At 42.4% G+C, this 14,870-nt stretch overlaps 1 protein-coding gene across 6 annotated transcripts in view; it reads left to right on the top strand.

The window, feature by feature from the left end:
• The window catches only part of Pde4b (phosphodiesterase 4B), a 524,499-nt gene that overhangs the window by 503,917 nt on the left and 5,712 nt on the right, over positions 1-14,870 (top strand). For 5 of the 6 annotated variants that reach the window (XM_041651414.1, XM_041651416.1, XM_041651415.1 and 2 more), the window contains 5 exons: positions 3,617-3,710; positions 9,395-9,573; positions 10,843-10,941; positions 11,082-11,246; positions 12,996-13,095. In XM_041651414.1, the coding sequence (XP_041507348.1) occupies positions 3,617-3,710; positions 9,395-9,573; positions 10,843-10,941; positions 11,082-11,246; positions 12,996-13,095 (637 nt within the window). Of the gene's footprint in view, positions 1-2,498; positions 2,999-3,616; positions 3,711-9,394; positions 9,574-10,842; positions 10,942-11,081; positions 11,247-12,995; positions 13,096-14,870 lie in introns of those variants that run through there. The other variant, XM_041651420.1, reaches the window with a different exon arrangement.

The raw sequence follows: 14,870 nt of genomic DNA, 5'->3' as shown, positions 1-14,870 counted from the left end.
ATTGCTGTGTTATGGATACCCGTAGCATGCCAGAAGCAGCTCCCATATGGAATTCAGGCATTGAAAACCTACCTACCCTGAATTCTCCAACTGTCCCATCAGCTGTCACCTCAACATATCAGTTCCAGTCCTTGGCTTGTCCAGTCACCAGGGTTAGCCCTACCCTTATGACTTTGCCTTTCTAGAAGGCCACATCTGCCTTTCTTAGTCTCTCAGAGCCTTAAACAAGTAGGCCCTTCATAAGTATTTTTTGATGACAGCAATAATTGCCTTAGTCAGTGTGGTAAGGCCCTCCCTTGCGGAGGAAAACCAGTGGTGGTTGCTAAGCAACATTTAAAAGGTCTAGATTGGTTTCTGACCCTGGATGGCCTCCATTTGTATACTTCATCATGTGTATTTTATGGTTACCTTGGGATGACTTTGGGAAACTTTGTTTTTGGTGTGCGTCACCCTGCCCTTGGTCAAAAGATCATAGGATAATCCATGTAGGCATGGGAAAAGGGGAGATGGCATTCCTCTGTTTGCTTGCATGAGTACACCGAGCCCTTCTGTAAAGACAGAGAAGGTGTGTAGTTTACTCAACCCCATGGCTGAAAACCACTATCTTCTACCAAACAGACTGATGTCCCATGTATCCCAACAGGATCCTATGGCAAAGGGAAGTTATAGGGAGAAAGATGATAGGGAGAGGTATCTTGCCATATATGATGGTTTTCCAATCTGTTCGCATCTCCTGAGCAGAGCAGCCAACCACAGCACTTAAGGAGCCCTCTTCGCCCTCTTTAGACTGTGCCTGTGGACTAGCCAAGGTATCTTAACAAACCTGGCTATTCTACTAGAATGAAAGTTGACTAAAACCATAAAAGGACTCTTTGTTTGACCATTTGCTTTCTCCACCCCCCCCCCCCCATGCACACACACTTTACCTGGCCATTTCAGATATTCCATTAATGTTTGTTCAAAACATGATAGAATGCCTTTATTGGAGTAGTATAAGCCTAGTCACCTCCAAAATGTTTGCAAATATTTCATAGAAACCAAAATGAGGGCAACTGCTTGACCTATTATATTTGGTTAAGTCTTGTGCATGGGGGGAAAATAGCTACAGAAGAAATCGTCTGTCTCCAAGCCATTATGTAAGATATTTTTACTATAGTTTAAGCAAAATTTGTTTCTTTTCTAAAGGCCAGCAGACCAATCAGCACTTATAAATCTGTCTTTTCTAACCTCTCCATCTTCAGTCAGGGCTGGTTTTGTGACTTGAAGGTGAGAGGCCATTGTGACAGTTATATCTTTAAAAAAAATAACTTGAAATTTATGCAATTCACCTGGAGTTCAAAATTGCACTGAGGTTCAACATGTCAGTCTACGAAGCAGAAACGATTGACTCAGAGATGTCTGGTTACTTGTGAAAACACACACATACGCAAGCAGGGCTACCCAGAAAGAGACAGGTTGTGTCTCAGAGGACAGCCTGTGGTACAGGGAGCCAACATGCAGAGACCCAGATTCGGTCTGGCTTCACCTCAAAAGGCAGCTCTCTGGGCGAAGCAGTGGTTTGACCTGAGTCTTAGATCCCTGAAGTGAAGCTATTGTCAGATACAGGATGCTCATTTGGAAGGGGAATGCCTCACAGGAAAGAGAGCCAATTACAAGTTCAGGCTGTTGCCATGGTGCTTTGCTGATCCTTCAACGTGCAGCACAGGAACTCCCTGGAAGACTAGGGATATAGGGGCCTAGGGGAGCGCGGGGGCGGGAGGGGGGAAGTGGAGCTTGCTTGGTCAGGGCTTCCCACTGCCTGTGCTGTAATGCTGACAAGGAGGGACTGGCAGGGGAGCCAGGAAAAGAATGACATTTTCAACACATCCCAACTTGCTAAAATGAAACTAAAATAATTTTAACTGTGAAACGTTTCTAACATGAAATATAAGACGTAGCAGCACTAAAATATCCAATAAGCATAACTCCAAATAATTCTCAGTTCGTTCAGCAAATGTTATCTCATATTTCCTAATGTACTTGAGAATCCTACGTGGAAAGGAAAGGTTAAATGAATTTAATCCATTTGCTGAATATGACCTAATAAGCATAATAATGAACCGGCTGAGTGCAGAAAATGGCACATTTCGGATGAAATACTTTTTGCGTCAAACGAATTAATTCTCTCCTCCTTCATTTTACTGTGAAAAGAGGCTAAATGCATCAGCATCCCAGTTGGTGGTCAAATAATGTTCCTAAAGCAGGTTAAAAAGAAATTCTTCTATACTGGAAGCCGAGTCAGATAAGGGCTACAGTTCCAACCTTTTCCAGTTTAAAAAAAAAAAATTCTCAGAGCCAATTAATCAAATGTACTTTCACTTGGGAGCAATTACAATAGCTGAGCACTGTGTCAGGCTGCTTCTGCAGAGGGCTGGCTGTCTGCAGAGGAAGAGAGAGTTAAAGAACACCTAGCTGGAACGGGGGGAGGGTAGGACCTCAGATTTACTTAAATATTCATGGGGCTTCCTCCATTTTAATCTTCTCCTTTTTAAAAGATGGCTGTTTCCCAGGCAGACAGCTCCCGGGGGAAAGAGATTCCCTGCTCCCTAACAGAGTTGGACTAACGTAGGGTGGGAACCCCTCCGGGCATCAGGACTGCTGACTGATGGACTGTTTCAAGCCGGCCAGCTGAATACATTTGGACCGGCGCTCGTTCCTTAGTACAATTCCTGGTTTCGTGACTCTCTTCTGCCTGCAGTGCACAGGCTTCTTGCAGGAATGCCATGTGACTGAAGATGGATTTGCCGTGGATTAGGAAACACCGCTCATTTGCAAGGCTTTGTCTTTTCTAAGTTTTGGTTTTCTAACCACTGGATCTGCCTCGTTTTTTTGCTGATCCTCTGGGGATTGCTCTCCTAGAACTGAATTCTTTCAAAGGGATTTGTGGACTGTGGCGTGAAGAGCCTCCAAAATGCCTGAGGCAAACTATTTGTTATCTGTATCTTGGGGTTATATCAAGGTGGGTCGATTTGATTGTGTTCTGTGTCTTTGGTAGAATCCGATGCTTTGCCATCCGTCTGTTTTCTGTGGAGTAGAAAGCATTGGCAGTGACTGAGTTTGTGTATACATTTAATCCACTGGGGCATCTTATGAAATAAGGGCATGTTTTATTGTATGGTTTTAATGTACGTAATATGTTTCAATTCTGCTTTCTCTCAACTGTTTTAAAAGGATGCTTCCCCCCTCCCTTTCATTAAACTTTTCACTTAATTTGCTCTCGCTGAATATGTTATCACCTCAAATATTTGGGGGATATGTTTCCAATTTTTAAAAGTAGCAATATTGTTAAGTAGTTATTTTGATATCAAATTATTTTGATCTGCATTAAAATTCCTTTCCCTGAGTTTGCAAGCTCAAAAGAAATCGGTGATCTTAAGGAAATTTAAAAACATCTTTGTTTTTGTTTTATGTTGGAATGGTTTCAAACTGAGGGGACATTATGATGCGCAGCGTAGCTTTTGTTAATCTAATGAGATTGGCTGTATAGTCTCTTGGTTCCTAGAAAGTAAAGTTGGAAATACAGTGATCAATTGCTCTTTCCTAGGTCCTTAATACTTTTTCTTTTCTCTATGAACAGTTCAAAAGGATGCTGAACCGGGAGCTGACACATCTCTCGGAGATGAGCAGATCAGGGAACCAGGTGTCGGAATACATTTCAAACACGTTCTTAGGTAAGACGCTAACAGGAACCCCACTGAGCTTCTGCAGGGCGAATTTCTACAACCGGTCAAGGGTATCCTTGTGAATTTGGACTGTGGTTAAGCACAGAAAACAAATCCATCCAAGATAAGAGCTAAAGCCAATCTCTAAAGGAAAACAATAAGCCCAGGAAGGTAATATTTTTGAAATGATAATACCTGTTGTATAGAGCAGGTTGTTATGGGTTGATTGCATCTGCATGACTGCACATTACTGTACCCCTCACTATAGGGACCTGCAGAGCAGCTGAAAGCCCAATACCCAAACCCAGAAGCTGCTCTATCAGCATCTCTAAAATCAGATTTTTTTTTCTATTCTTCCAATAACTAGGCTTTGAGGTATTTTCTAAGGGATGAGCTACCTCCACAGAGTCCAGGAAAGGGCATTCTGGAAATAATTTGACTGTTGCTTTGCTAGGTGTGTGTGTGTGTGTGTGTGTGTGTGTGTGTGCGCGCGCACGCACACACACACACGCACAAGGAGGTGTTCCATGTCTAAGAAACCTTGTCTTCTCTAAGCAACACCACTGTCTTTTCATTCTGATCCCTGACTGTTCTCTGACATTATGTGGACGGTATTTAACACATAACACTGGTCATAGGTTTCCAGAGGCAGTCTTCAATTATTCCCTGGGCCTTGTTTGACTCTTAGGAATTTCTGATCTCAGGCTGAGGGGCAACTTTTGTATCGTGAACCTATAGTGCCTGTTTTAATTTAATGAGGCCTGCAGAATCGGGGGCATGTGTACCTCAAAACCACATGGGAAGCCTCTAGATCCTGATCCTGCTGGCTCTGAAACATCCTCGCCTCTGTAGCTCCATTTTTTTCCCAAGGAAATGACCCATTCTTGCAGCTGAGCATCCCAGCTTCCTTTATGGCACAGCCTCTTATTAAATGAGCATTTGCCTTGCTACCTTCCAGAACACAGTCTGCCTGCAGCTTTGTTTAAAAAGCAGGTCCCATTTCTTTCACTTGGATGCAGTTCCCCTCGACAGCACAGCAGTGGGCTTTCTCATGGGTCCAGCATGACTGTGCTGCCCCTGGTCATCCAGCGGATCCCATAAACTGTGCGTCAGCCGCAGAGGCCATCCTCACCACTGCCGCATGTGTATGCCCTCCAACACCTGCTGTCCCCAGCTGCAGTTGCAACAACCTTTGACAGAGAACAAAGGGGAGGAATTTTTACACATACCCAGTCTTCCAGAGGTGGCTAAAATCTAAGCAAAGAGGAGGCATAACCCCTAATCCTTTCCTTCCCCGGGCTTTCCCCTCTATCTCTGAACACAGGAATCCTCCCCTCCGTGTCTCAGATACATATCTTGGTTCATGAAAATTTCAGTTATTTTCCATGAGCTGGGCACTGTTTTCAGGACACTTGACAGGTATTGACAACAGGAGATAAGAGTGAAATCAGAGCTTCCTTTCCGTACACATAGCTTTTATAATCCCGGGGCTTCTGTGGGTTAGAGTTTCCCTTATAGAGATTAGGGTTAAAGGCCCGTGAAATCTCTGAGCCCTTGGTCAGGTCAGGATGGAAGCAGGCTTCCCAGTGTCCCTCTGAGGACCACTTGCTAAGGATCAGCAAAATATTTTATTGTCCTAAGTAATTTTTTTAAAACAAAAATTAGTTTCAATCTTTCCATCCTAAGACTAGACAAATACCTATCCCTCCATGAATAATCTATTTGGTATCTAGGCACGCTCCCTCAGGAAAATTTAGCTTCTCTTTGTTCAAAAAACTAAATTATCCAGAGAAAATATTCAAGAAGAGTTACTGAAATGCCAGTCCTTTGTGTTAGAAGGGTAGTGTGTGTGTGTGTGTGTGTGTGTGTGTGTGCGTGTGTGTGCTCACACGTATGCGTGCGTACATGTGCACGTGCAAGCACACACACACATTTGGATGTGTACATGGCAAATGAGAAGATTCTTAGAAAAACACAGGAAAAAGATGCAAACACAAGAGGCATCAGCTGCTTCATGTGAAGTCTGAGAACCCCAGCAGAGATGCAATCCTCCTCCTCTCCGCAACGTTGGCGCTGTGAGTCTGTCACAGGGTGAGTTGCTCCACAGCTCCCCTCAGACATACTTGACCCTCTGTCACAAGCCCCAGACATGCAATTTGTACAGAAAATCAAAGCTTGCTTCAGAACTGCAAATGCAGGGTCTGGGACTCTTGGCCCTGTCTGAGGGGGAAGGGAGTGTCCCTGAAGGCCCAGAAGCCCTCAGCATAAACTGTCGTTATCTGGTGGGGACCCTCGTGATACATTTCCTCATTTTACAGGAAACAGAATTGAAGTTAAGAAAAATAAAGTAATCTAACCAAAGTCACTTGGCTAATATTTTTTTCTGAGGCAGAGCTGACTCTCTGGGAGTTTAGAAGTAAATACCAAATATTATCCCTCCATAATAGAAATTCTTAAGAGCATAAGGAATAGGATCCCATTTGTGAGTGTGGTATGGATACTATTCTAGAGGTTTTTTTCTTTAGAAATCAGGATGGCTGGAAATAAAAATAAGGGATTAACAGGTTCTAGTTATAGAAAAGGCTTTTTCTGAACATGGCAATCATCGCAGAACAAGATGAGATGACCATCTCATTTGAAGTTAAACTTAAAAACAATATCCCAGCAAGAGTGGGAAGGTGTTAAAACCTGCTATGCAGAAAGGAAGGAATCTCCTAACCCTGGTGTCTGTGAACCTTGTCGGGGTTTTCCTGTCTGAAAAGACAATGTTCGGGTAGGGTGTAGAAAACCAGGCAATAAGTCATGGACCGATCTTGGCCCTTACTAATGGTATTATATGAAAATGGGCTTTCATGTTGCTGGGGAAAGTGGAATTTAGAGTATCTAATCTCAGGAGAACTGAATAGGGTATAGGTGGAGACCACACATATAAAGCAAGATTTTTACAGGTTGTATTAAAAACTAGTTAATATTTTTACAGGTAAAGAACATTTTCTTTTTGAATTTACTTAACATCTCAACTCGAAAGCTAGAACTTTTAATGTTTGAGGAAAAGAATTTCAGAATTTTCGTGATCATAGGATGCTGGACTCTAGCAAAGAAAATACTTCAAATTATACCACTAGCAGTGTTTGGATAAGACCAGTTTCTGTATTTGCGTGATTGTTTTTGCGCGTGCATTGCAGTAGCCAACAGTGTCCCCATCACAGTCCGCCCACTAGAAGTGTTAATGCAATGAGGGTTTCTTGCCATTTTTGAGTCTCTGCTTCAGGTTGTTTCCACAGTGGGCTGGCTCCATGCTCACCAGAGGAAATTCCGAATAGGGAAGCCTGTCACTTGTTCCAGTGCTTGCATAGGGAAACACCCATGAATGTCACCGGTGCCCCTGTGGCTACTGCTCCTCTTTATTGCCGAGTTCCAAACAGAGCAGTTGTCCTGCTCAATTACTTACGGGTGCAAGGGAACCTTTAATTAACCCAAACCAGGAAAGCTGCTGGTTCCACTAGAGATGCTCCAATCTGCAGAGGCACCAGGGAACCTAAAACCCTTTTCCCCAAATGTGAAAAATGGTAGTTGGGAAAAGGGAGGGGTGTTGTGACCTTTCATTTTCGCAAGAAGTGGTAGTTATTAGCAATGAAATGACAGAGAGAAAGAAAGGAAGGGAATTTCAAAATTAAAATAACATAGAGTTTCCACACCAGCCACTGTGTGGCAGGAAAAAGATTTTTAACAGAAACCCAAGGCCTGGACCCTGGGCTATTAGGCCACTGTGTACAAAGTAGTTAAAGAAGAAATAACTGTTCCATAGGTTGTCCCTTGAGTTTGGACAAGTTGCTGACTTCATCTGAGAAGCCAGTGTGGGATTGTTATTTGTTCCCAAATCTACTTCTGATCATCAAGACAGCAGGAGAATTTTATTTGAAAGTGTTAATTTAGTAGAGTTAGGTGGGGCCCATAGATTTGAAATTTTTTTCAAATTTCTTCAGTGCTGTTTGATATTGAATAGTTTGGAAACCTCTAAACTAATAGAAATGACTAAAATTCCTCCTCCAATCAGAAGTCACAGGCTTCTGAGCACCCTGAGGCCTTTCAGGGGCACTGGGGATAGAAAATGCTAGATTCCCCCCAACAGCCGGGTGGTAAGCTGTGTGTGAAGCCGGTCCTTTCTTGCTTTGCTTTGATGGCATGTCTCTAGGGCCTGTCAGCAGACAGATGCCCCTGAGGAGGACGCATGAGTGTGCCATCATCTGCAGGAGGCTAAAAGCAAATCCCAGCATGCCCTATGGAAGCCTGCCATTTTCAAATGGGGATGTTCTTGCCGTGCTGATTTTCGCTGTGACAAGCAAAGACAGATAAGGGCACTTTTGAGAGCCGAGTTAACTATTTCAGCCACAGGTTCCATTGAGTTCAAGGGTGAAATGAGGCAGCCATGGAACCAATCACTGCCTTTGGGCACCCACAGGCATCTCCATAGCAGGACAGAGGTGATAAGTCCTCATGAGCACTCAGCATTCATCTCCCTACAAAGGGAAATACAGTATTTTGTAGTTAATAACAATCTACAGGAAAGATTCTGCATGTGGGTAGACACTTATTTTTACTAATACTAGTTCTACAGCTACCTTGTAAGTATAAAAGAAAACTAGCTGAGATGGTTATCAATAGTTAATAAACATAAACATCTTAAGAACTAAAGTGCCTATTATGGATGAGAGGCCTTATTATTTATAAGCAAAATTAATAGGCACAAAACATGAGGAAATCAAATTATGGTATTGTTCCAAACCTCAAATGGTAATGAACGAAAGCTTTAGAGTAATTACTTGAAGGTTATGAAACCATCTATTTTTCTAACATTTATACTCTTATTTAAACTGAGCCTGGTTGAAACCATATGAATTCTTACATGGGCAAAAAGAATAGAAATACAATAAAAAGAGCAGAGCATAGTTTGCTTTTGTTAAACTAGGTTTGTGTTTTACAATGAACCTATTGTTGTTGTTTGTTCTAAGATGGGGGCTCATGTAGCCTAGGCTAGCCTCAAATTCATCTTGTAGGTCTTTGAACCCTTGTCTTTCTGCCTCTGCCTCCTCTGTGCTGGGATTATAGGCCCATGCCACTCCATCCACTAATAAACATTTTATATTTATTTATTTATTTGTTTGTTTTTTTAGTTTTTGGGTTTTCAAGACAGGTTTTCTCTGTGTAGCCTTGGCTGTCCTGGAACTCGCTGTAGACCAGGCTGGCCTCAAACTCACAATGATCTACCTGCTTATGCCTCCCAAGTGATGAACATTTTATATACAAAAATACATTACTCACGTTAATGAATCATCTGTATATAAGTATTGATGCTCCACTTTAAAAATATGAGTGTGATTCTAGGCAGCACTGAAAACAGAAGAACTGGCTAGGGTCTTAACTCTGCCACTTATTAGATAAATTACCTGGTCCACTGGGCCTCAGTTTACTTCTGCAGGAACATGGAACGGCTCATATGTCTCCCCTGCTTCACAGAATGGCCCATATGTCTCCCCTGCTTCACAGGACCATCTGCAGGTCCAGAGAGGTCACGCTCCAAGACTTCTGTATGAAATTGAAGCCCCAGTACACATGGTTCATGTTGTTCTGGAGATCACTGTCTGCTCACTGGTACACATGTGCTCAAAAGCATGTTCCCTGTTCTGTTGCAGACAAGCAGAATGATGTGGAAATCCCATCTCCCACCCAGAAGGATAGGGAGAAGAAGAAAAAGCAGCAGCTCATGACCCAGATAAGCGGAGTGAAGAAACTGATGCATAGCTCAAGCCTGAACAACACGAGCATCTCACGCTTCGGAGTCAACACGGAAAATGAAGATCATCTAGCCAAGGTGTGCATGAGATGAGCACGTGTGCATGCAGCTCCCCACTGCGCTCTCTCTCTCTCTCTCTCTCTCTCTCTCTCTCTCTCTCTCTCTCACACACACACACACACACACACACACACACACATGCACACATACACTCATGTCACTTCATTCACCCTTTAGAAAAGAGGGACCGCATATGTTTAACGGTTGAGTTTCAGGGAGAGGAAGTTGCTGTAGCCTCTCGGTCCATTGTGGGAGCACCTACCTGAAGTCCTTCTGTACTGAAAGCCGGTTCCTTTTTCCTGAGTATAGCTCAGTAATGCAGGGTTCCTTGTGGATACAGCATCCTGCTGTGGGAGACACAAGACGTCCTAGGGCAAGCTGGCGGGCTGGGCTGCATTGTCCCAGAGGACAGTGGGAAAAAGGATGTCAGGCACGAGCAGGGATGTCTGCCATGATTGACAGGGCTAAGGATAACATGAGGAGCAGTGACAGTGCTGACCCATACACCAAAGCACAGTCAGAGGGGAAGGGCCAGAAAATGTCCATTCCTCCTGTTGGAGGCTACACAGGTGCTGCTAGTGTCCTTGCTAGCCTGGTCAAAAGGTAAAGCAAGTGTTCCTCTGAACAAAACTTCTTCCATGAGACCTGAAAGCTACCATTAGAGAAAAATTAATTAACCATCAGGTCAGTCCCATAGGCTGTTATTCAAAATAAAATAAATTACTCCCCCAAGCAGATAATTTTAGGAATACTCCCACAGTAAAGGTCTGAACAATATTTATTACAGGTCTGTGTGTGGTCCATTCACCCTAAGATATAACCCATACCAGGCAGTTAATGCTAAGTCAGGACTGAGCTCTACATACTCTGAGTCTCCCTGACATGACTTCAAGGATAATGAGCAAAGGGTGGACACAGTTATGCAGTTGTTGCTGATGGGCCATCGAGGAGCAAGGGGACAGACAGAGGGCTGGGACCAGCAGCCTGGGCTCATTTGAGATGACTTTGAAAGCAGCATCAGTTGAACACTCATGTTTGGCAAGTGTGGGCCAACAACTAGTTTATAAATGCAAACCCACTTGGGTATTTCTTCACAAAAGAATGTGTACCTGCAGTTACCTCATAGAAGATACCGAGCCCACCATTCCGACTCTTATGCAACCAGACACTCTAAACAGATGCATGAAAAGACTCAGCCGCCAATTTCCCCCAAAATCTCTCAAAATATTTTAAATTATTAAAAAAAACAAAACTGTTATTCTTAAATCCCTCTCATTTTGATTGCAGGAGCTGGAAGACCTGAACAAATGGGGCCTTAACATTTTCAACGTGGCTGGGTACTCACACAATCGACCCCTCACGTGCATCATGTACGCTATATTCCAGGTGAGGAAGGCGGGGCAAACACTGGTAATCCAGGAGCACAGCTCTTTATATTTTACATCCCAGGTTATTTTTATAACAGCTCCCCCCTCCCATTTTTTGGACATCCACTTATTCATGCCCTTATCCATTTTACTCCGTAGGAAAGAGACCTTCTAAAGACCTTCAAAATCTCCTCCGACACCTTTGTAACCTACATGATGACTTTGGAGGACCATTACCATTCTGATGTGGCCTATCACAACAGCCTGCATGCTGCCGATGTGGCCCAGTCAACGCACGTTCTCCTTTCTACACCAGCATTGGATGTGAGTAGTTACTATCTGTTTTGTAAACCTACCTATCCCATCTTTAAAAGTACCCATAAATGTGCAGTACATTTATAAAAATGATCATTTGAATGACCCTGAGTACTGGAACTCTTATTTTTTTTTTTGATAGTATGGCATTTACCAGTTTGGGTTGGTTATAAAAATAGGTTAGCACATCTACTTTCGCCATTTTTCAGTATCAATGTAATGTTCTATGTTCCATCTTTTCCAACTGAAGATTATTTAATTATCAGATGAGGACTTGGACCCATGATTTATTTTCATCTTATTCTTAGTAAGGGATGCAGTAAACCTCAAAGCATCTTCTTTAGTGTCTGTTATACAGTACACATGCATGTATGTACTCATCTGAATTGCCCAATATGTACTCATCCCAGGCCCCAAGGAGGATAAAATGTATACGTGATCTGAAATGTTCTGTGTAGTCTCTGTTTTGGTTAAACTCTGGCCATCAAGAGACTCATTTTCCTAGGAATTCAAAGTAGTAACTGAGAATCAAGAGCAGATGGAAGCCAAGCAAGAGAAATTGCTCCCCATACCCATACTGTGGAGATGTCTATGACTCTTCCCTTTATAAATTACGGTTTCTCATGGGCTACTATAATTGGGAATATGCCTAGCCATGCTACCTCTGGGCAGATGACCATAGGGAGTAACCAGGTACTTCCAAACTGTAGTGCCTGCTGAAAGAAAGGACCAGCCAAGTCTTGGCCAGCCAATTTGATAGACTCAGTTTGGGAGGTAGAGAAAGACTAAACTCTTTGCTTGACTTCCATATGATCTAAAAAAAAGAGATCTAAGACAGCGCACTAAAGTGAGATGAAACAAGGAGTGTATAATCCTCCTAAGGGGGGGGAGGGTATTACTTTTACACTCATGAAGTAGGGTAGCACTATTTCCCTAGTTATAGATAACTATTGTTGGGTTATAAATTAGCTATGCGTGTTGCAGACTTAGAAAAAGGAGTATGGAATTCTTGGTGTGCAGTAGGATTGGTCTGTGGAGGAGAGGCAGAAAGAGGGCCAGCATTTGAATGAACAGAAGAGAGAGGCTTAACAACCAGCAGTATTGCATGCCAAAGAAGAACTAGGTTCAAATTGCATGGGAGAGGAGGACAAAGAGGCTGTCATGGCAGTGTGAAGGAGTGAAGGGTGTGACACTGGGCTTCCTAGAAATTACTTGGATGCTTGCCTGCAGTAAAATTGCAGAGGATATGTGGATGGATTACTGATTGCAAGATGCCCTGTGACATCACTATAAAATAAACTTTGGCAACTATTTTATCACTTGTCTTCCAAAGCTGGAGTTTAGCCTCTTCCATCCCTGGTTACTTAGTTATCTGTGAAGGTTGTTATCTGCCACCTTCCCAGAGCCAGGGTGATTTGCTTCTCTGAGTGATAACATAATCACCATACTGCCATAAATCCAAGACACCAACTACAGGCATACACACGTACCATCAAAATTGCTCTAATGGCTTACCAAACCACAGCCTCTATGAGACCAAGATGGGATGAGCTCCGGCCATCATCCTTCTCACATCAGAGGTTACAGGGTGATAAACAGAGTCTTATCCTTAATTAAATCAACATCCTGAACTGCTGCATAAATCTGCAGTGCCTCTCCCCACAAGAGTGAAATGTGGTCCATGAAGCAGAGGAAACTGATTGAAGAGGGAGACAGGGACATTGGCGGTAGAGCTAATGGGCTCTTTTGTCCCCACAGGCTGTCTTCACAGACCTGGAAATCCTGGCTGCCATTTTTGCAGCTGCCATCCACGATGTTGATCATCCCGGAGTCTCCAACCAGTTTCTCATCAACACAAGTGAGTCCACCAATTCACAGTCATTCCAGACCTTTCTGTGATTCACTGCAGCTCTTTTTCCTCCTAATGTTTTCATTACGGGTAATAACAAGGGCAATAATGAGGTAATCCTTCCATCCCATGAAAATTGCCCAGGCCTTTCCTGGATACTGTGTCTAGCTTGTCAACACAGTGCTAGAGGTGCATGGAGAAAGGGTCAGGGGCAAGCTATTAAAAAAATAAAAAGCTCAAAATTGTAGAAAAATACAATATGGAAAGAAAGAACAACAGATTTGGAGTTGCCCACCAAAGATAAGAAAACTTGGGGACTGTGGGACTCTCAGTCTTCTTTGTGGTTAACACACACACAACATAGTAAGTCATTAGAGTCCCTCTGTTTTGGAAGACAGGCAGAGATGCTGGGCTTGATTGTGACAGCCTTCATATAGAAGCAACATTCCCTGAAGGAGGAGGAAGAGTCATTAAAAGGTCCACACGTTCTCGTCCATCTACACTGCCTTGATGTCAGACTGGCGTGCAGCCAAGGGAAGGGCCTCGCTTGAGCAGCCTCAGGATCTATAGCTATCCCCAGGACTTTATCATGCTCAAAGCATCTGATTTCCATGCTATTGAAAGCTTATTGTCTCAGTTAATGTTCCATATATACGTGCTGAAAGATCAAACACATTTTCTTTTGATGGTGCTGGTTATCCCGTTATGATCATGATTGGTATCTAGTGCTGGCAGTTTTATAAAAGTGCTATCTGACCTTCTGTTGTCCATTTTTGTCTTTATGTTCAAATTATCTGAGTATCCCAAGCTAGGGGTCACATTGTTTTTCCTTTTCATTTTTAATATCTTATTCTTCTATTGAAAAATATCAACCACAAACTTTGGATACCTGTTTCTTTGCATGGATTAATTTAGTCGGTTTAGCATGTTGATCATTTGTTTCACAAGAGAAAAATAGCTACCTACAGTACTGAGACATATAGAGCATGTAAATCTATGCCTTTGACTACAAGGTTAGCAGAGCAAAGGGATTTAAATGACTTCAGAGAAAGCTATGGTCTCTGAGGGAGAGACAACTAGTGTGCACTAAGAATGTACTGCATCACTTGGCTATTATTCTTGCTTAAGATAAAGCATAATTTAATGAATTTGATGACAGGATTCCTGTGTATGGTCAAAATAGAGAGAGAGCAGAACTGAAGTTGTAGTTTGGGTCCCTAAGCATTGAAGCTTCTGATACAGAAACTCAGAAGACAGAAAATTCAATATTAACGTTGTTGAGAAAAATATTCATGCTTAGCTGTCATATTTATACATCCAAAAGCTACATTATTGGGGTAAAATAAGATTTTATGTCGACACATTATCGTTTCTGAAAATCCAAGCTCACAATTGTTGGAGGTTGGGAGTATATATGAAAGTGAGCATAGTTTGAAAATCTTAATACATTTGACAATGCTTCAAAGCATTTTTTTTTATCTTATTTCTTTCAAAACGCAACATTCATGAAGACTTAAAGGAAATTGTAAGCTGAAATGAAAACATAGTTTATCTGATGTCAAATTATTCATCACATATGAAAGAGAAAAAAGTCCTTTGGGGAGGAATTTTTAGAAAGAGAAAACTCATGTAATAATATCTCCTAGAATCGCTTTTTGCTCTGCTTTCCTAGTATGTAATGACCTATGGATGATAGCTCTTGAAACAATTTAAAAAGAGATAGATCTAATTTCACATTGAAGTAACAGCAGTGTTTGGCTTCTACAATTTTATTGCATTTTTAT

This window comes from Microtus oregoni, unplaced genomic scaffold (assembly GCF_018167655.1).
Source record: "Microtus oregoni isolate MIOR12 unplaced genomic scaffold, Mior012 000005F_ref0000423, whole genome shotgun sequence".
Taxonomy (NCBI): Eukaryota; Metazoa; Chordata; class Mammalia; order Rodentia; family Cricetidae; genus Microtus; species Microtus oregoni.
The sequence above is the reverse complement of the archived record's forward strand: the minus strand, read 5'-3'. Positions and strand labels throughout refer to the sequence as shown.